The sequence below is a fragment of the Erinaceus europaeus genome, chromosome 19 (assembly GCF_950295315.1).
Source record: "Erinaceus europaeus chromosome 19, mEriEur2.1, whole genome shotgun sequence".
Classification (NCBI taxonomy): domain Eukaryota; kingdom Metazoa; phylum Chordata; class Mammalia; order Eulipotyphla; family Erinaceidae; genus Erinaceus; species Erinaceus europaeus.
The window spans coordinates 48993028-49015048 of NC_080180.1; the positions used below are offsets into that span (position 1 = coordinate 48993028).

At 48.5% G+C, this 22021-nt stretch overlaps 1 protein-coding gene across 1 annotated transcript in view; it reads left to right on the top strand.

Annotated features, from left to right (window-relative positions):
• The first annotated feature begins 1034 nt into the window (after positions 1-1034).
• The window catches only part of DCHS2 (dachsous cadherin-related 2), a 256998-nt gene continuing 236011 nt past the window's right edge, over positions 1035-22021 (top strand). The window contains exon 1 of the mRNA XM_060178924.1: positions 1035-3175. Within this exon, the coding sequence (XP_060034907.1) occupies positions 1175-3175 (2001 nt within the window). The 5' untranslated portion in view covers positions 1035-1174. The remainder of the gene's footprint in view (positions 3176-22021) is intronic.

Here is a 22021-nt window from a genome sequence, read left to right on the forward strand (position 1 = left end):
GAAACCTCCTGGAAGTGTTGTGATGGCGCTGAATGCATAAAAAAGCGCTCACTGGCGGAATCTATTGTCATTCCTGGTGGCGGCGAGGAGAGACCAGACGTGCACCAGTCCCCGAGTAGTAGCGCGGCATAATCAGGCGCGGCTTGCACCATGTGTGTTACAGATTTCTCGGGGTTTCACCGAGGTTTTTCCAAGTTCCGCATCTCGCCCCAACCCCCTTTTGCAGCCATCCTGGCCCCAGCTGTGCACAGTCCTTTGACTCCATCTGTCCTTCCGCTGGGGACGAGCCTCCCTTGCCAAATGGAGAACACAAGTTTACCTCGCCTAAGTGATCCTCACCCCCCAACCCCTCCCCAAGCTCTCCAGACTGTGGGCGAGCAGGCCCGCAAAGCGGACGGTCTTGGGGCTGGAGGTGGGGGAGCGGGAGGGTGTGGCAGCTGCTCACCTTCCCCGCCCAGCCCGCGGTTCACCCCCGGGTGGGTCCGGCCTCCTCTGTCCACGCCCCCCGTGTCCCCCGCCGGGCAGCGAGCGCGCCCCGCTGCGGACAGAGCGCGGCTCCCGCGCAGGTTGGAGTTGGCCGCGCGTGTGCCGCGTCACCGGGCGGGGGGGGGGTCGCGCGGGCCGGGGGCGGGGCCGGGCTGCAGCGGGAACCGCGCGACCCCAGACCCCGGTTGCGGCGGGGACGGGGCGACCCGGGGACTGCAGACCTACCCTCTTAGCCGCCCGCACCGCCTCCCACCTCCCCGCGGGCGGGGCCGCCCTCTCCCCACCCCTTCCCGCCGACCCCCCGCCCCGGCCTCTCCACGAGCGCGCGCTGGAAGCCCCTCCACCCTTTTTTGGCCGGAGAGCGAGCAAGAGAGCAAGGGGGGGGGGGGGAGGTGGAGGGAGGGAGGGAGGGAGGATGCACCTGACTTTGCCAGGGGAGTGCGAGCAGCCTGGGAGCAGACGCCAGAGGAGGCAGAGGCGGGAGGCGGCGCGATGACACCCGCGGCGGCGGGCGGTCCCCGGGCGGCGGCGGCGGCGGCGGCGGCCCCGGCTTCACCGGCTCCGGGAGATTCGAGCGGCGCGCGCCGGCACCAGTTGCGGCTGTAACCCCGCCACCTCCGGGGGCCTCTCGGCTTGTTTGCCCAACAAAGTCTTCTCTCCCCTAGCGCCCTCGCCGAGAGGCGCCTGGATGTGCCCGTCACACCACCACACGCTGGCGGCCACCGGGGACCCCGGCCTCGCGGCGCGGAGAATGAGCGCGCGGCGCCCGCAGCAAGGGGCTCCCCGCGGGCTTCCTGGCGGCGGCGTCGGGAAGCGGAGCTGCCTGCTGGGGCTGCGGGTGCTCGCGTGGCTCTGGGCGGCCTCGGGCGCCTCCGCCCAGGTGTTCAACCTCAGCCTGTCGGTGGACGAGGGGCTTCCGCCCGACACTCCGGTGGGCGACATCCGCGCCGGGCTGCCGGCCGCGCAGCAGCTGGAGGGCGGCGGCTTCTTCCTGTCCGAGGACGCGGGCGACTCCCCGCTGCTGGACGACTTCCACGTGCACCCCGACACCGGCGTGATCCGCACGGCGCGGCGCCTGGACCGCGAGCGGCGGGAGCGCTACAGCTTCGCGGCCGCCACGTTGCGGGGCGCCGTGGTGCAGGTGGACATCCGCGTCAACGACGTCAACGACCACTCGCCCCGCTTCCCCCGCGAGTCGCTGCGGCTCGACGTGTCCGAGCTCAGCCCGCCCGGGACCGCCTTCCGCCTGCCGGGGGCGCAGGACCCCGACGCCGGGCTCTTCAGCACCCAGGGCTACACGCTGCTTCAGGCGCCGGAGGACGCCGCCGGGCCGCTGTTCAGGCTGCGCTACGGGAGCCCCGCGCCGTCGCCATCGCCATCGCCATCGTCCGAGCCGGAGCCGCTGGAGCTGGTGCTGCTGCGGCGTCTGGACCGCGAGGCGGAGGCGGCGCACGAGCTGCACATCGAGGCCTGGGACGGCGGGCGCCCGCCCCGCACCGGCCGCCTGCGCGTGCAGCTGCGCGTACTCGACGAGAACGACAACCCGCCGGTATTCGAGCGCGCGGAGTACCGGGCGGCTGTGCGCGAGGACGCCCCTCCGGGCGCCGAGGTCTGCCGCGTGCGCGCCACCGACCGCGACCTGGGAGCCAACGGCCTCGTGCGCTATGGCCTCCGCGTCCGCCCGCCGCCGGGGCCTGGGCGGGGCCGGGGTTCGGGACCCGGACTGGACGGCGGGGCTCCGGCCGCCCCTTTCTGGGTGGAGGAGCTGAGCGGCGTCGTGCGCGTGCAGGGGCCGCTGGACCGGGAGGCGCAGGCTTGGCACCAGCTGGTGGTGGAAGCCCGAGACGCGGGGGACCCACCCGAGGTGGCCACGGTTCGCGTGTCCGTCGCGGTGCTGGACGTGAACGACAACGCGCCCGCCATCCACCTGCTCTTCCTCACCGAGGGGGGCGCTGCCCGTGTCTCGGAGGGCGCCCGGCCCGGGGACTACGTGGCCCGCGTCTCGGTGTCCGACGCCGATGGCGACCCGGACTCGGGTGAAGAGGCGGCAGGCGGGGGCGGCCGCGTCTCGCTGGCGCTGGAGGGCGCGGACGGGGCCTTCGCGCTGCGCCCCGGCGGCTCCCCGGGCGTCTCCTTCCTCTGCGTGCAGGGCCCCCTGGACCGCGAAGCCCGCGATCTGTACGCCCTGCGGCTGGTGGCCACCGACGCGGGGTCCCCGCCGCTCAGCGCCCAGGAGACGCTGCTGCTGCGGGTCGCTGACCTCAACGACCAGCCGCCCGTCTTCAGCCAACGCCACTACCGGGCTTCGGTGTCGGAGGCCGCGGCCCCGGGCAGCGCGGTGCTGCGGGTCAGCGCCTCCGACGCCGACGAGCCGGGCACGGCCCACTCGCGGCTGAGCTACGCGCTGCTCCACCTCCCGGCGCGCTGCCCCCCGGCCGGGTGCGCGCCCGCCTTCGCCATCGACCCGGACAGCGGCGCCATCAGCACCACCCGGGCCCTGGATCGCGAGACCCAGGACGCCATGGAGCTCAGGGTGGTGGCCCGGGACCTGGGGGAGCCCCCTCTGTCCGCCACCTGTCTGGTGAGCATCTCCGTGGACGACGTGAATGACAACGAGCCCCTCTTCCTGCGGCAGGTGTACAATGCCAGCCTGGCCGAGCACACGCCTGTGGGACACTGCTTCCTGCAGGTCAGTGGGGCCGGCCCCGGGGGCAAGGGGAAGGCCTGGGGGTCCAGGGGGAGGCCAGGGGTCCACGGGGAGGTCTAGGGGTCACAGGGAAGGTCGGGGGGGTTCAGGGGAGGCCAGGGGAGGCCTGGGTGTCCAGGCAGGAGACCTAGGGGTTGGGGGGAGGCTTGGGGCTATGAGGGAAAGGCTTGGGTGGTTCAGGGGAAGGCCTCTGGGGGGTGCAGGGGAAGGGCGAGGCCTGGGGTCATGAGGGAAAGGCTTGGGGGAGGGCAGGGGGTCCACGGGGAGGTCTAGGGGTCACAGGGAAGGTTGGGGGGGTTCAGGGGAGGCCTGGGGGTCCAGGCAGCAGACCTAGGGGTGGAGGGGCAGGCTTGGGGTTATGAGGGAAAGGCTTGGGGGGGTCCAGGGGAAGGTCTCTGGGGGTCTAGGGGAAGGGGGAGGTCTGGGGTCATGAGGGAAAAGCTTGGGGGGTCCAGAAGAAGGTCTCTGGGGGTGCAGGGGAAAGCATGGGGGGGCGGTGGTGAGGCTCATCCGGGAAGGAGACTCGTTAGAGACATGACTGCCTTTGGGCTTTGAACACAGGGCACAGGTGCCCTGCTTTCTCTCTCCTCTCTGGTGCCAGGCCTAGTGCCCTCGGGCCTCCTGACCTCACTGCCCAGCTCTAGGTCTGTGTGGTCACAACTGTCTTACCTACTGCTCAAGGCATTTGAATCTGCATTCTGTCCCCCAGATCTCGGTTTCCTCCTTGTTGGAGATATTGCACCCAAGTGAGTTTGGTTAATGGAAATGTCTCTACTTCGAGCAGTATGTGTGGCTTTCAGTGGAGTTGAGGCCTTCACACATTAGTTGTGCACATAGACCAGCTGACTGTAAACACCATGCTGAAGCCAGATGCTAGAGAGTGCTTGCTTACATAGTTTCCTGCCTTCCATAGGAGGTCAGGCAAGTTGAGGACATCCCATTCCTTTTACCAACTATGGGCTCAAGTGCTCCAGAGCTGCCTCCCTGCCTGAGATAGTGGGGCCATATCATCCTTCATATTGACAGAATGGTGGGCTCAGAGTTCCAGGCTCATCTTCACTCAGCATGCTGGTGTTTTGGCCCCTTTCCAACTTGACTTCTTATATTACAGTTTCCAATTTCCTGTTATCCGGTGTGAGATAACAAAAGCAGACTTCCAGGAATGATTTATTTATTCCGAGACAACAAGAGTAAATAAATAGAGCCAGAGAGGCCAACAGAGGAGTGAAGCTCTAATGCTGTATCTCTTAGGCCAGGTTCTTCTAAGTCCTCTGCTGCTTATTTCCTGGTTCTTAGCAGGTAGGGCTCCAGCCTTCCTAACTCACATCACCTCAAATGATAACTTCGTGATAATGTAGTTGCTATTACATATTTTTAAATTTTATTTAATTACTTACTTTTCCCCTTTGTTGCCCTTATTTATTGTCATCGTTGTTATTATTGTTATTGCTGTTGTTGTTGTTGGATAGGACAGAGAGAAATTGAGAGAGGAGGGGAAGACAGAGAGGAGGAGAGAAAGACAGACACCTGCAGACCTGCTTCACCGCCTGTGAAGCGACTCCCCTGCAGTTGGGGAGCTGGGGGCTCGAACTGGGATCCTTAAGCTGATTCTGGCGCTTGTCGCCATGTGTGCTTAACCCACTGTGCCACCATCCGGCTCCCGCTACTACATTTAAATTTTTAAAAAAATATTTATTTACTCCCTTTGTTGTTTTATTGTTGTAGTTCCTATTGTTCCTGTTATTGATGTTGTTGTTGGATGGAACAGAGAGAAATGGAGAGAGGAGGGGAAGACAGAGAGGAGGAGAGAAAGATAGACACCTGCAGACCTGCTTCATCGCCTGTGAAGCGATTCCCCTGCAGGTGGGGAGCCAGGGGCTTGAACCTAGATCCTTATGCCGCTCCTTGCGCTTTGCACCACCTGTGCTTAACCTGCTGTGCCACCACCCAACTCCCCCACTAATACATTTTTAAAAAACATTTTCATTTATTTTGGTTAGAGAGAAATTGAGAGGGAAGGGGGAGCTAGACACCTATAGCACTGTTTTACAACTCCTGAAGCTTCTCCCCTGCAGGTGGGGACTGGGGGCTTGAGCCCAGGGCTTTGTGCATGGTAGTGTGTGTACTCTGCCAGGTGCCACCAGCTCCTCCCCTTTGCTACTGTATTGTAAAATGAATTTCATAACTGCTTCTGTCTTTTCACTTGATTGGGCAGTAATAAGCGTCCTCCCTTTCTCTCGCTTGACTGGCGACTCCTTGAGTTGCTGAGATTATTAAAACTAGGCTAGAGAGTCAGTTAATGCTTGGCACTAAACTAAGGCAAATCTGTAGTGTCAGGGTAAAATGAAATGGAGATTTTTAATTTTTTTTTTTAATCCAAGGTAGAATTTGCCTGGGAGTGTCTTGGATTAGAAATGAGAAATTCCAGAAGCACTTGTCCTGGTGTTCAAGCCATAAAGCACAGTCTTGCAGGGAAGCAGACCTGCATCCCATAATCACTATCTCATTCTGGCCCATGTACCCTTTGTGTGTAAGCCATCAGAGCAAACCCAGTGTTTTAGGTTAAGTCCACTAGCCACCACAGGGCTGCCCCAAAGAAGCTGAGAAGTGGAGAGAAGCTCACAGATGCTGCTGTGCACTGGTCATTCCTGCCCGGGTTTGCAAACATGCAATCTCAATTCAAGAGGTTGGACTCAGTGAGCTCCAAGATATCCTTCTCCACCTGGGAGATCTGAGGATATAGCAGGAAGCAGGATCACGTGGCTGAGAAACAGCAGAGTGGATTGATTGGGGTTCTTCAGATTAGAACGGGTCTCTTGAGTTGTCTGTAGAATTGACATGATCCTGCCATGGGGTGTGAGTTCATCTCATTGTTATGAGTGAACATGTGGTGAATCCCGATGAGCCAAAGCCTTCTTCCTAAGTTGCCAGTGTTTGCCGTAGCTCACACTAAATCACAGAGACTGGAATTCCTGGCAGCGCCAGCGTCTAGCCTGGATTTCAGGAACCACTTTTCTTGTTCATGGGACTTTGGTGGCCTTTCCACAGCAGCCCTGTGGCCTTTCTGTGCCCTGTAAATCCTCTTTGTTTGACTCAATGTCTGACTCCAATAAGCCCTCACAGAAGTGACCTCCATTCCACCCCCTCCCCCCCACTCTCTTAACCTCTCTCACTTCCACTTTGTAGAACTAACCTCCCCACCTAGTCTTAGGCCCCTATGGCCTCTTTCTTCCAGGTTTGCTTAATCTCATTATATCAGTTCTCTCTGACTATCCTTTTCTGTTGCCCTCCATTAGCTTTCTCCATTAGACTTTGTTTCTGCTCAGTCTTACTTTGTCAGAGTCCCACAGAAACCAAGTAAGAAACAGCAGGAAGAAAACCAGAGTCCTGGGGCCCACGAGGTGACACAGTGAGTAGGGCATTGAACTTGGAAGCGTGAGGTTCTGAGTTCAGTCTGTGGCATCCCATGGGTCTGAGTGATGCTACGGTTCGTTCTCTCTCCCTCCCTCTCTCTGTCTCTCTCTCAAGTCCTACCACTCGATCTTCTATTGATAAAGTCTAGAACAAGAAGCAGGAGAGATGACCTTGAGCCCCACAGGGTTTTTGCAACTGCAGGCACTGGCTTGGGTGTCTGAATTGCTTGTCCCCCACCTTCCCCTCAGGACAACCCACCACCTAGCAGCTTCTTCCAAGCTGCTGTTGATGCTACTGGGTCCAGGCCCTCCTGGGAGAGAGGGATTCATACTATGCAGATGCTCAGAGCCACCCCCTCGTTCCTAGCATCTGGCCTGAAACAGTCTCTCTTCCCTGAAATTACTGCCAGGAAGGCTGATTTCACCTCTAGGGAAGACCTCCCACTCTGCACACCCCCAGAGTTCTGGGTCCCCTCCCCACACCCTCCATTGGAAACGGCAGTAGTTTTCTCAAGGGCACAGATGTGAGCTATTATTTCTTTTTTTTTAATTTTATTTTTATTTATTTATTCCCTTTTGTTGCCCTTGTTGTTTTATTGTTGTAGTTATTGTTGTTGTCATTGTTGGGTAGGACAGAGAGAAATAGAGAGAGGAGGGGAAGACAGAGAGGAGGAGAGAAAGACACCTGCAGACCTGCTTCACCGCCTGTGAAGCGACTCCCCTGCAGGTGGGGAGCCGGGGTTCGAACTGGGATCCTTATGCCAGTCCTTGTGCTTTGCGCCACCTGCGCTTAACCCGCTGCACTATAGCCCGACTCCCCTATTATTTCTATAACTATCTGTCTATGTACCTATATTTTTGCCCATTTTTTCCTATGGTTCTGCCTTCTTCCTTCCTAAGTCACCCCTAATGTGACTAAGTCACCTAAGTCAACACCTAATTCCTGAATGTCTTTCTTTTTACCCTTTCTCTCTCTGAGCCCTGATGGAATTGGATTTCAGAACCCTCTAATCATCTTCCCCTAACATTTCTCCCCCTCTGGAAATAGGGACCAATTTTTTTTTCTTTCTCCAGGGTTATCGCTGGAGTTCAGTGTCAGCACTAGGAATCCACCACTTCTGAGGCCATTTTTTCCTTTTTCCTGTTTTATTTGATGGGACAGAGAGAAATTGAGAGGAAAGGGGAGATACAGAAGGAGAGAGAAAGATATCTGCAGACCTGCTTCACTGCTCATGAAGCATCCCCTCTGCAAATGGGGGACGAGGCTTGAACTCAGGTCCCTACAAGGCATTATTTGCACTTAACTGGTTGCACCGCTGCCTGGCCTCCTGGACCAAAATTATTTTTGGGGTGCAGAAGGTGGGCTTTCTGGCTTCTGTAATTGCTTCTTCTCTGGACAAGAGCATCAGCAGGTCGAGCCGTACACCCAGCCTGTTTCTGTCTTTCTCTGGTGGGGTAGAACTCTGGAGAGATGAGGTTCCAGGACACATTGATGAAGTCAGGATGGAACCATAGTAGCCTCTGGATCTTGATGTCTGAAAGACAGTTAAGAGATGAAGCAAGACAAAATGTTTAATAAATGGGAACCAGAAAGTAGGATTAGAACAGGTGAGAATATTGACTTTTAGGGTGATAAGCTAGGAAATCTATTTTAGGTAGTTCCTAGAAGCTCATGATTTTCATAATTTTTGCTTGAGCTCGATAGTTAACATGGAGGTGGATTAAAATATTATCTGGGAAGACGTAGTCAGAGTGGAGAATAGAACTAGAAAGCTAGATTAGGGCAGAGATTAGTGCCCAGACTTGAAGAGAATACAGAAATACAGAGGCCGAGTGGTGGTGCACTGATTGAGTGCACATGTTACACTGTGCAAAGACCTGGGTTTGAGCCCCTGGTTCCCACCTGCAAGGGCAAGGCTTCACGAGTGGTGGAGCAGGGCTGCAGGTGTTTCTCTGTCTCTCTCCTCTGTCACCCCCTTCCCTCTCAACTTCTGGCTGTTTCTATCCAATAAATAAAGATAATAATAAAAAAATTAAAAAGAGAATACATAAATAACAATTGTTTATCCATCAATCTGATCCAGGGCCCATATTATATTCATGTTTAACACAGGGGCCTGTATAACCCTGTCAGTCTGAGCTCACAGTCCATGGGCAGAGCTGGGAACATTTTAGGCTGCACTCACTTCAGGACCAGTCTTCCTTGAGTGGCAGAGGATGATGACCCAGACTCCCTTGGAGAGTGGGCAGTCCCTACCACTGCTGCACTACAGTGAGGGTAAGGTCTTGGCGAGGCCCACAAGAGGGCTTATGATGACTTTCCCGATGGGCAGAGCATTTGCATGTGTGGGTTTCCAGGTTCAGGCCCAGGCAGCAGATATGCCTGAGGGGAGTGGGTCACTGGCCTCATAAAATGAATCTGAAATAGCTTTAGTCAGAATGTCCAGGACCGGCATCCCCATATCTGAGGTGCCCCCAGGAGGTCTGACTGGAGGTTGCTCTGCGGCACAGTGGTACAAATGGGCAGAAAGAGACTTACTTCAGGAAGAAGACCTTTCCTAAACTCACATCTTTGATGCCTCCTTGAGTTTGAACACAGGAGTTGGCAGATCCCTGGGTGTTGGCATTTCTCCATATGTCCCTTCATTTATATCCTGTCATCACCCTGCTTCTTCTCAGTGCTGCCACTTCTTTTATTCTTTTAGTGTGGCCCCAAGGAACACACTCAGGGCCTCACACATGTTCCACACCACTTAGCAATCTCCAGGGCACACTTTTTCTTTTTCCTTTTCTTCTCTTCTCTTCTCTTTTCTTCTCTTCTCTTCTCTTCTCTTCTCTTCTCTTCTCTTCTCTTCTCTTTTTTCCTTTTCTTTTTCTTCTTCTTCTTTTTTTTTTTTTGTCACCAAGACTGTCATTGGGGCTTGGCACCTGCAAGATGAAGATGAATTCACTGCTTATGGGAGCCTCCTTCCTTCTCTTCCTTTTATTTTTGATAGAGACAGAGAGAAGTTGATAGGGGAGGGAGACATAAGGAGAGAGAAGGAGAGACACCTGTAGCACTGCTTTACTGTTCACAGAGCTTCTCCCCTGCAGTTGGGATTCAGTATTTTTTTTTTTTTTTTTACCAGAGCACTCCTCACTCAGCTCTGGCTTATGGTGGTGTGCTGGGGAATGATCTTGGGGCCTTTGGTGCCTCAAAGCGTGAACATCTTTTTGCATAACCACTATGCTATCTCCCCAGCCTGGGATTCAGAAGTTTGAACCTGGGTCCTTGTGCACTGTAATGTGTGTGCTCAACAAGGTATGCTACCACTCAACCCCTAGTTTCTTTATTCCTTTGAGAGAGAGTGGGGGGGGGGGGAAAGGGAGAGGAGCAGGAGAGAGAAAGAGAACAGAGAGATGCTTTTGAACTGCTGCACCATCGTGGAGCTCCCATGTGGCGTTGGTGTGTGGTGAGCAGTGTGCTTTACCAGGTGAGCTATCTCTTTCCCATCATAACTTCTTGTCTTCCCTCCAAACTGTAACATAGGCTCACAGGCATGTCTTAAATTCCACTTCCTCCCACTGAATGCCTTCTTGTTCCACTTAGTTCTTTCCTACTGTCCTTTACGGTGCTACAGTGATCTCTGCATTAATAAAGCAATAAATTAAGAGGAACTGGGGGTGCTTGCCATTTAGCGCCATTTGAGTCCTGTGCAAGTTTCAGTGTCTCCAGTCTCCCATCAGGAGACCAATAACTCTGTGGAATTTATTGAATAACCTTGTAGCAAGAAGAACACACCTGCTGGTAGGGCTCTGGCTTTGTATGTTACTCATGCGTGTATTCTCCGGTACACTTTTATTTCCTTAGTAGCTCACGTTACTGCTCCTTTGGGATCTGACAGGCTGCAATGCATTGCGTAGCCTCCGTTTTCTGTCTTCCTTCCTTGGCTGCTGTTTACCTTTCAGTGAGAGGGTGTTCAGTGTATGGTCATGTAACTATGTGAACTGTCAATAGTTGTCCCATCCTGTTGCCTTTAAATGGACTGGACCTCTCTGGACACCTGCACTGAAAGCATGTCAGAATTCCAGAGCAGTGATTGTGTCTGTATCCAGATGTGTCCAGATCACCTGCCAACTGTCACCGTCACTCCCATTGCTTTGCACCTCAGTTCCCAGCAGGTCCAGTCTGTGCCTCTGGCTTTGCTGTGTTTAAGCGCTTAAGTTGGACTGTAGGATTCTCACCCAGACTTCTCTCTGCTATCCCTAGCCTCTCTGTCCACTGTTCAACTGTTCCCCAACACCAGACAACCACATTTCTCTCTATTTTCTTGCTCGGGACAATATTATTTATCTTTGCCACCACTAAGTTCCATGTGTACACACACACACACACACACACACACACTCTTTCTCTCTCTCTCTTTCCCACACACACACACACACACACACACACACACACACACACACACACACACTGCTGGGGCTCAGTGTCTTCACAAGGATGCTATCACTCCTGACTGATGTGTGTGTATACACATAGTAGATGAGAGACAGAGGGAGATGTATATAGAGAGAGAGAGTGGAGAAAGACTCTGAAGAGAGATGCACCACTTATGTGGCTTCCCTCCTGCAGATGGGGCCTGGGGACTTGAACTCAGGTGCATACCTGACCCTGGAAAAGTAGTTTTACATTTGGATAGGTAACAGGAGGGCTGAAACTTTGAATCTATGGGCTGTGTATCTCTAGTTACAGTCAGGAAGTAACTTGCCAGCACTCTGCCTAGTTCTTGGTTCCAGAACCAAGGACTAGTAACATCATGAATTCATAGCTTTGAAGGCCGGAATTATTCTGTGTGCAGAGATGAGAAATACAGATAGGATACTAGTTCTGCTCTCAACCCCACCACTCACTGACTTATAAACTACATCACCTTGGGTGCTGTGCTTCAGTTTTTTCCTCTGGAAAATATGAATAACAATAGTGTTTACTTGCCAGTATTTACATGGATAAAGAATTAGTTCTTGTGTGCTCAGAACAATGCTTGGCTCATAGTAAGTGCCACACACGTACACAGACGTATACATAGTTATATTACTGTGTAGAATATTGTGAAATGTTAGTGAATATGACTTCTATAAATGATGAGGAAACTATTTTGCCTGATACAGTGAGAATTGAGAGAAAATTCAAAATGACATTTTGTATAAATATTTCTTGCACTAAAAGGTGGAATTGTGTGTTGGGTTTTTAACTACATGTCTATGTTTCTGGCTATGGAATATAAATTTGTTTTATTTTGGGTGCTTGCAAATATCTTGATATGTTTGGAGAACCACACCTGCCTCTAAATAAAACAAAATAAAAAGATAAAAACACTGAAGATTTTAGAGAGGACATCTATAAAATGTGACTTAGAGCTCTCCATAATAATAGAACTAATAAGATAGATATCTTTCCTCATCTTTTTTCTTTTGTCTCTTTTTCTGTCTCCTTATCACTGCTTCATTTTTTCTTTTCTTTTTTCTGTTATTCAATTTCCAGAGTTTCACCACTGCAAGCTGACTTTTTAAGACCAGAAAGACAGAGGTGAGGTTTGAGTCCCAGCACCACATGGGAGGTGCAATGGCACCATGGGAGGCTCTGGGGCTATGGTGTCTCTCCTCTTTCTGAATCAAAGTTTTCAAGTAACAGGAGTGGTGACATCGCATATGGAATGTTAAGCGCTTAAGGCGCTTTAGTAGTAGGGAAGGACTTACGTCTTTCTTAAGTTACTGTCATTGGTGGGACTATCATTCTGAGCTTTCTTCCCAGATGAAGTAGAGACAGGAAGAGAGGGAAAGATAGCACAGCTCTACAGCTTCCTCCAGTCTGGTGAGGGGTGGGCTTGAATTTGGATCCTGGGCAAGGTTCTCTCCAAAGTGGACCAGGGTGGAAGTTTCTCCACTTGTGGACCTTCTAGGGAGTCCTCTGCGGGGGCATTCGTGCAGATAGACGCACACTGACTTTCTTTACAGCCGTCTCGGATGCACTTCACTGTAGCTGCACACCTTTCTTTCTTCCTTTTTTCTTTTTTCTTCCTTTTTTTGCCTATAGATGTGTATCACCTTTCTAGGCACGATTGCTTCTGAAAGAGACTCACTTAGCATGGATTTCTGAAAGTTATCAGTAAGGTTTCCTTCCTCTAAGGACTGGAACAGGACAATAAATTTATTTTATTAACAACTAAACACCAGCCTTTTGCTAATGAGTCCCATTTGCCTCCTCAATTATGCATTAAAAGTGAGCAACTGTGGAAGTAACTTATACTTTGATAGCCCATTAGGGAAATTATGCTGGATCACTCTTAGAAATGTCAGGTTATTTCTTAAAATATTACTGAGTTACAACCTTCATTTGCAAGCACTATGCCTCCTGGTGCAGGTAGATCAGGTGATAGTGGAATGAATAGCCATTTTAATTAAAGCTCTATTTAGTATCACATGGTCCATGTGCAGGTGGCGTGAGTTGTAGCTGTTACAGTGTGTCTGAGGCCTGTAGTGAATTCTGAAGACAGGGTGGAGACGACTCACGAAGATCTTTGGTGTTTGCCCAGTTTGGCCTCTGCTGTGGGAGTAACTGAGAAGTGCGGGAGGTTTTGAGTAGACATGAGGATGTGTAATGTAAGGTGTTAGGATGATTTATTTAGAATTAATGGAAAGAAAACTGGGAGAAGCTGGTAGAAGAGTACTGAAAATAACGGTAAGCTGAGAGGACTTGGAAGTGACCCAGAGATGAACTCTAGTGCCTTGGAGGTCTTGTAGAAGAAGAAGTGTTGGTACCACTTGCATGATATATGAGGGAGATATGACGGGAGATATAAAAGATGACACCGGAATTTTTGTCTGGGTTAGTGGAAGCAACAGAAAAGATGACAACAGAATTTTTTTTTAAAAAGAATTTTTTTTTTTGTAATTTTATTTATCTTCCCTTTTGTTGCCCTTGTTGTCTTTTTTTTATTGTTATTGTAGTTGATGTCGTCATTGTTGGATAGGACAGAGAGAAATGGAGAGAGGAGGGGAAGACAGAGAGGAGGAGAGAAAGACAGACACTCGCAGACCTGCTTCACCGCCTGTGAAGCGACTCCCCTGCAGGTGGGGAGCCAGGGGCTCGAACCGGGATCCTCATGCTGGTCCTTGCGCTTAGCGCCACCTGCGCTTAACCCGCTGCGCTACCGCCCAGCTCCTGACAACAGAATTTTTGTCTGGGTTAGTGGAAGCTAAGAGAGAGTTCTAGGGGAAAGATGCTCATTTAGTTCAATTTTTGATGTTGAACATGAGCTCGTGGCCATTTTCTCAGTCTTTGATGTGCATTTGCTCTAGAACCTCGGTGTTTGTTTGTTTGTTTGTTTTGGCTACTTCTTTGTTTCCTCTCCTTGCCTATCAGTCCCTTCTTGCCTTGTCTGTCCATCTAAGACTGTTGGATGCACCATATTAGGCCTTGTGATTCCCTAATTTCCATACATAGTACTGAGAGTGGGTCAGGGTGGCTGTGTGCCTTCCAATCCTGCCTCAACATTGGAGGACTCTGGAGCACTGCTGGAGGAATTCCAGCTGAAAAGGTGGCCTCCAAGATATGTGTGTGGTGTCAAGGTGGGGAGATGTGAAGTGGTAGTGTACCTGATTTTCATGCCTGAGGCCCAGAGGGACTAAACTCAGTCCTCAGCATCACTATGTTCCAGAGCCTAGCAGTGCTGTAGTCTTTCCTTCAAATATCTACATGTAAATCGACCTTTAAAAAATCACTGTATGGTGTCAGCTGGGATCTTTACCGTGACAGGCAAATTTGTTGTATTCACTTGAGTGTCTTCCCCACAATGCAGTTCTCTTAAAGAAGAAACATCATACCAATATCTTGCTTTTTTCACTCTCCCTACTCTGGAGAGGCTAGAACATAAAAGTTTGCCTGTGATACTGCCTCTCACCATCAGACTTTCCTTTCTCAGTGCTTCCACTTTCTCAGAACTCGGTGAGCCTCTGATGTCCCCAGGTCATCACTGGTCAGTCACAGGCTTTTATGTCCCTACATTTCACCTCCCGATTTCTGATGCTGTTTGTCAACACTCCCATTTCTTCTCTGTCTTTCCCCCTCCCTCTCTGCTGGTTTCTTCCCCTAGCATCTAATATGCCTTTCCCAGTGCATACATCAAGCTTGAGCATCTGGCCCCATCGGATTGCCTTTCTCTTCCAGCACCCTGTACTGACATGTCTGGTCCCAGTAACCCTGCTGTTCTCAAGTCTGAGTGCACGCCCACCAACAAGTCTCTGGAAAGCTGCAGATCTCTTACTCAGCCTCTGGTACCCTAGCTGATGGATTCAGCATCCTCCTCTAGCTCTTTTTTTTTTTTTTTTTTAGCATCTATTAGTAGCAAGCAGTTATGAAGAAAATGCACATGAAGTGTAAGAAATTCCACATCTCTAGGGAGCTAGCTCAGCATTGGAGCACAACCATGGAGCACACATGTGTGAGACCCCTGATTCCATCCTCAGCATCGAATATGCCAGAGCTAAGTGGTGCTCTGGCCTTTCTCACTCATAAAAATAATACAAAAAGGAAATTACACATGGGAGTTATTACTGCCCATTTTTTGATACTATCCTGTAATTGATGGTAACCATTAAATACTGTCTTTCACATGGGAAGAAAAGGTTGACTTAGCTAAGGTCAGATATTCTACAATGCAGACAGAAATGCCTTAATTTTGGCTACCTGGTTATTGTTTAAATAATCTTGTTCCCTTTACCTTTTTTTACTCAGTGACCTTTGAGCACACTTGCCCTGCCCTGTGTATGTTGTAGGATGTCATGTCTTTCTTACCTGTTCTGTTTGACTGTCCTTTCATTTGAACAATGAAATAATATATTTTAAAATATTTAATTTTATTGGATAGGGACAGAGAAACTGAGAGAGAAAGGGGAGATGAGAGGGAGAAAGATGGAGAGACCCTTGGAGCACTACTTTACCACCCATGAAGCTTTCTCCATGCAGATGGGAACTGGGGACTTGAGCATTGGTCTTTGAGTACAGCGATGTGTGCACTCTACCGGGTGCACCACCACGTGCCCCCCCCCCCCCTGCATTTCCTTTTAAAGGTTTCACACTGCTCATTTCATTTCAGGTTTCCCCTGCGTTTCCTTTTAAAGGTTTCACACTGCTCATTTCATTTCAGGTTTGACTATTTCCCCATGAAAATGCAGGTGTTAGAATGTCCCTGTGTTTACTATGTCCTTGCTTTGCACGGTGGATAGCTGGATGTGAATTTTTGTCTTTGTCACTTGTTGCTTGACCACGATCAAGCTGGCAAACCTTTGGAAGCCTCACTTTCCTCAGCTGGAAAATACCAGTGATAATAGGACCCACCTCCCAGAGCTGTTGGAGGGAGAAAGTGAGATGAGTAACCAGAGCACAGCTTTGCCTGGCACACAGTGAAAGCCCGAGGAAGGTGATTGAAATGTGGAGCTCCACTTTGTAGTTCTGACCCAGCTGAGGAGCTAAGTGAGAGGGGAGGACAGAAATGCCAGTCTTCTGTTTAAAAGGCACCTCCAGGACTAGTCATGGTAAATGGACAGTCATGATCGTAGACCTCTAATGACACCCTAGTGAAACGCAGTTTTGATTACAAGTAGAGATTTAGTCCAAGTTTAGTCTGGTTCTTCCTGGGAGAGCTCCAAAGTGTGTGAGCCTCTTGGATGAGACAAACTAGGCTTAAAGTAAAAATTTGCGTAGTCTGAACAGCCTATTTTTGGGAAAAATTTTATCGTTCATCTCTGATCATATTTGCCATCCTCATGGCTTCCCTAACCCTGCTCAACTCTGACCTTTCTAAGGTCAGGAACGATTCCTAAGAGTGGCCAGGCAGTGACATAGCTGGCAGAGCACAATGCTGAAGTCCCAGGTACCCGCCTGCAAGGGGAAAGCTTTGTAAGCAGCAAAGTATTGTTGCTGGTGTGTCTCTCTCTCTCTCCTTTCTATCTCTTCCCCTATCATTCTATCTCTGTATCCAGTAAAAATAAATAAATAAAAAAAGAATTCTCAAGAAAGAGACACCACCAGACTTTGTCTTCTGAGATACCAGTTGTGCCTTCCTAAGACGTGGGTGATCTGTGTCTTTTTTTCTTTTTTTCTTTTCAGGATTATCTCTGGGACTCTGTGCCTGCACTATTTTGAGATTCTACAGCTCCTAGTAGACATTTTTTTTTTTAAGTTTCTTTATTGGGGGATTAATGTTTTGCGTTCCACAGTAAACTCAATAGTTTGTACATGCAGAACATTTCCCAGTTTCCCATAACAATACAACCCCCACTAGGTCCTCTGAATCCTTCTTGGACCTGTATTCTCCCCACCCACCCCAGAGTCTTTTACTTTGGTGCAATACGCCAATTCTGTTTGAGGTTCTACTTGTGTTTTCTCTTCTGATCTTGTTTTTCAACTTCTGCCTGAGAGTGAGATCATTCCATATTCATCCTTCTGTTTCTGACTTATTTCTCACTCAACATGAATTTTTCAAGGTCCATCCAAGATCTGCTGAAAACGGTGAAGTCACCGTTTTTAATAGCTGAGTAGTATTCCATTGTGTATATATACCACAACCTGCTCAGCCACTTATCTGTTGTTGGACACCTGGGTTGCTTCCAGGTTTTGGCTAGTACAGATTGTGCTGCTAAGAACACATGTGTACACAGATCTGTTTGGATGGGTGTGTTGGGTTCCTTAGGATATATCACCAGGAGAGGAATTGCAGGATCATAGGGTAGGTCCATTTCTAGCCTTCTGAGAGTTCTCCAGACTGTTCTCCACAGAGGTTGGACCAATTGACATTCCCACCAGCAGTGCAGGAGGGTTCCTTTGACCCCACACCCTCTCCAGCATTTGCTGCTGCTACCTTTTCTGATGTTTGACATTGTCACAGGAGTGAAGTGGTATTTCATTGTTGTCTTTATTTGCATTTCTCTGACAATCAAAGATGGGAAGCATGTTTCTTGTGTTTCTCGGCCTTTTGGATCTCTTCTGTGGTGAATATTCTGTCCATGTCCTCTCCCCGTTTTTGGATGGGGTTATTTGTTTTCTTGTGGTTGAGTTTAGCAAGCTCTTTATATATTTTGGTTATTAGCCTCTTGTCTGATGTATGGCATGTAAAGATTTTATCCCATTCTGTGAGGGGTCTCTTGGTTTGGTAGTGGTTTCTTTTGCTGTTCAGAGGTTTTTTTTTTTTTTTTTTTTTTTTTACCAGAACACTGCTCAGCTCTGGTTTATGGTGGTGCAGGGGATTGCACATGAGACTTTGGAGCCTCAGGCATAAGAGTCTCTTTGCATAATCATTATGCTATCTACCCCTGCCCGTTCAGAAGCTTTTTAACTCGATATAGTCCCATAGGCTTGCCTTAGTCTTCTTTGTAATTGGATTCATTTCATTGAAGCTGTCTTTAAAATTTATGTGGAAAAGAGTTCTGCCAATATTTTCCTCTAAGTATCTGATAGATTCTGTTCTATCATCCAAGTCCTTGATCCACTTGGAATTTGCTTTTGTATTTGGTGAAATACAGTGGTTCAGTTTCATTCTTCTGCGTGTTTCAACCCATTTTTTCCAACACCATTTGTTGAAGAGACTCTGCTTTCCCCATTTAATAGTCTGGGCACCTTTGTCAAAGATTAGGTGTGGGGGCTTACTTCTGGGCTCTCAATTCTATTCCACTGGTCAGTCCTAGTAGACATTTTTCAAAAGGTAGTGAGACTGAGACAGAGACAAAGAGGAGACATCACTGCTCCACCGTTCACGGAATTTTCCCCTTGATAGAGCTCCCATGTGATAACTAGGGCCCAGACCCGGGTTACTGCACACTCGTGAGCTCTACTGATTCCTGGTATGAGAAAACTGATCAGTTGGGCCTGACAATGGCGTACCCAGTTGAGAGCACACAAGAACATTACAGTGTTCTTGCCTGTAATGGAGAAACTTCACAAGTGGTGAAGCAGAACTGTGGTGTCTCTCTCTCTCTCTGTCTCTCCCTCCTCTCTCAATTTCTTATTACCCTGTCAAAATAAATAAAATAAAATTTAAAAACAAAAAAAAGCGATAAAAAATGTGTTTTTCCTGGGACCGTCTTTTCTACCATTCAGAAGTAGAAATAGTAAGAAGGGACGAAGGAGATGCTTTGAGTTTCTTATAAAGGGGACTGATGTAGTTCCTAGTGCTGCTTTACATGCATTTACTGACCCATATTCTTTTGAGCAAGGATTTAATTGAGAAATAGTTATTGAGTAATCTTGAATGAGTAAACTTGTTGGAATTATATCAACAGAAGAAAAAGAACATAAATTAAGGCTTATTTGGTTCTTGAGAAGGCTTATTTGGGTGACTCCTTTAAGGAAACTGAATAATGCAAACAAGATCTCAATGTACTTTGCATATTAAAATAGGAGACTTACTGTGAAATATTATAACACGAAGCAGTTTTCAGATGTTTTTTAATGTGCTTACGTACACTTAATATATTGAGACTCTTCTTGTAGTCAAATTATTTGTTAGTGCTGGGTTTGTAAAAAAAAGAAACTATATTTTCTATTTTAAGTTATGGTGGCATTTTTCAATTAATGATTTTTTTTTAATTTTACTGTATGGTGACTGACAAATAGTCAACAACCATCCATTAGATGATAGGAAGGGAATATGGCAAAAGCAAGCAAGACTTTGTATTGCTTTGTGCTCATAGGATAGCAAAGAGAAAAACAATAAAAAAGAGATAATTTCTAGTCAGTTTGGTTACTGACAATGCAAACATTTTCTAATAATATTTTTATTTATTTTACTTTTATTATTGGACAGAGACAGAGAGAAATTGAGAGGGGAGGAGATAGAGAGGGAGAGAGACAGAGACACCTGCTACAGCCTTGCGTCACCACTTGTAAAGCTTTCCACCTGCAGGTGGGACCAGAGGTTGGAGCCCTCCTGGGTCTTTGTGCACTGTGATGTGCACATAACCAGGTGTGCCACCACCTGGTCCCCTCCAGACATTCTTTTTAATACAAGGGGTTGTCCTCTACTTTCAAAGCTCTTTTGTTGAGGGTATCCTGAAAATTATTTTGTTCCCTTAGTTGACTGTATAGAAATAGCTATTTTTATAGGTAGATTTTCAAGATGTTAAATATTATTTCTAGCCTAACCAGAAATGGGCTTGAATAGTACTTGACTTTAAACAGTTGCCTAGTTAGATACTTCTCATGTTGTCTGTTCCTCCTGACTTCTGCATTTGGAAACACAGAGGAAGTTATTATTTACATAGAGACTGACTTGTCTAGTTCTTAAAACTGTCTGTTATAAAAGGACCAAGTCATGAGGTAAAGAACCATCTAAGTTAATGCAGTGTTTACTTTCCTTTGAAGTCTAGATTATTTTAAGAACTAAACTGTTAAAAATAATACAAAGGCTATTCTGTTACATTATGCATAAACAATAGCATAATATTTCAGAGCTGGCAGATGCTTTATTTCCTGGACTCATCTTCCAAGACTCTTTATATGATGTTTTCCTTGTGTAGAATCTAATTGTCTTGCTTCTGTTTATTCCACTTGCATTGCCTCTATCAGCACAAACACGAGAGGTGACAGGGAGGGCAATTTATAAATTACTGCTTGACAGTAGTCTGGGTAGTTTGCCTACTTGTGTAAAATGTAGTTTCTTGGTATACTATAGTGTATTTCTAGTATGACAATAAATTCAGCAAGATCTCGTACGGAATCTCAGTATGTTTTTTTTATTTTAATTTATTTATAAAATGGAAACACTGACAAAACTATAGGATAAGAGGGGTACAACTCCACACAATTCCCACCACCAGAACTCCGTATCCCATCCCATCCCCTGATAGCTTTCCTATTCTTTATCCCTCTGGAAGTAAGGACCCAGGGTCATTGTGGGATGCGGAAGGTGGAAGGTCTGGCTTCTGTAATTGCTTCCCTGCTGAACATGGGCTTTGACAGGTCGATCTATACTCCCAGCCTGCTTCTGTCTTTCCCTAGTGGGGCGGGGTTCTGGGGAATTGGAGCTCCAGGACACATTGGTGGGGTTGTCTGTCCAGGGAAGTCTGGTTGGTATCATGGTAGCATTTGGAACCTGGTGGGTGAAAAGAGAGTTAACATATAAAGCCAAATAAGTTGTTGACTAATCATGAACCTAAAGGCTGGAATAGTGCAGATGAAGAGTTGGGGGGGGAGGGTCTCCGTTTTATAGATAGCTACTAGGCATATTTTAGTTATATTCCAAAGGACCTGTGACTATACTAGTTTTTTTTTTCCCCTGAGCCTGAAATCTGATATGCAGGTGAATCCAAGTTATTGTCTGGTGAGATGATGCCATGGCTAGAAAAAGGACCAGAAAGATGGATCAAGGAAGAGAGTAGCTGCCAAGTATGGGAAAGGTGTATAAATATTGTTGACTGTAAACCCCATCAATTTGATCTGGTCTGGGGCTCATATTAAGCTTAGGAGCCTGTGTGACCTCTGCATCCCTGTAGATCTGAGCTCACATTCTGTGGTTATGAGTAGGAACATTCCAAGCTGCCCCAATATCAGGACCCATCTTCCTCAGGTGTAGCATAGAGTATGTTGTCCATCCTCTACCGTTGTTGATCCAAGTTGAGGGCAAGGTCCTATGGGGCTCACAAAGGCGTCTGTCTGTTTTGTTGTTTCTGATAGAGATGACTGGTAACAATGGAGAGAGGGATTTATTCAAGGTCTAGGCCCATCATGTCTGTTTGGGAATCTTAGGCTTAGTATGTTTTAAAAGAAAGATTTATTGTAACCTGGCCATGTTCTGTTTTGTTATGGAGTATATACGTGATGTTATCTAAATTAATGCTATCTTAAAGGTACTTTGCTATTTCTCTAAATGCATTTTAACATATGAAGTACAACTACCACTTCCATCTGTTCTTTGTGGGGATAACTTTCCCATTTTTCCAAATTAAGTCCAGCCCATTCTCTGTATAAAAGCAGCCTTTCAGGGACCAGGCAGGCACACCTGGTTAAGTGCACACATCACCACGGGTAAGAACCTGGGTTCCAGCTCCTGCCAGTCCATCTGCAGGAGGGAAGCTTCATGAATGGTAAAGTAGGTACTGCAGGTGTCTCTGTATCTCTCTCCTTCTCTGTCTCCCCTCCCCCTCTCAATTTCTCTCTGTTCTATCAAATTAAAAAAAATAAAGGAAAAAATGGCTTCCAAGAGCAGTGTATTCATAGTGCCAGCACTGAGCCCCAGCAATAACCATGGTGGCAATAAAAAGGTATATATATATGTATATCACTTCTCTCCTTTCTCTGTTCCTGATATTCCACATACATGTTATAATACCTTTTTTTTTCTTCAGGGTTATTGCTGGGGCTCAGTGTCTGCACTACGAA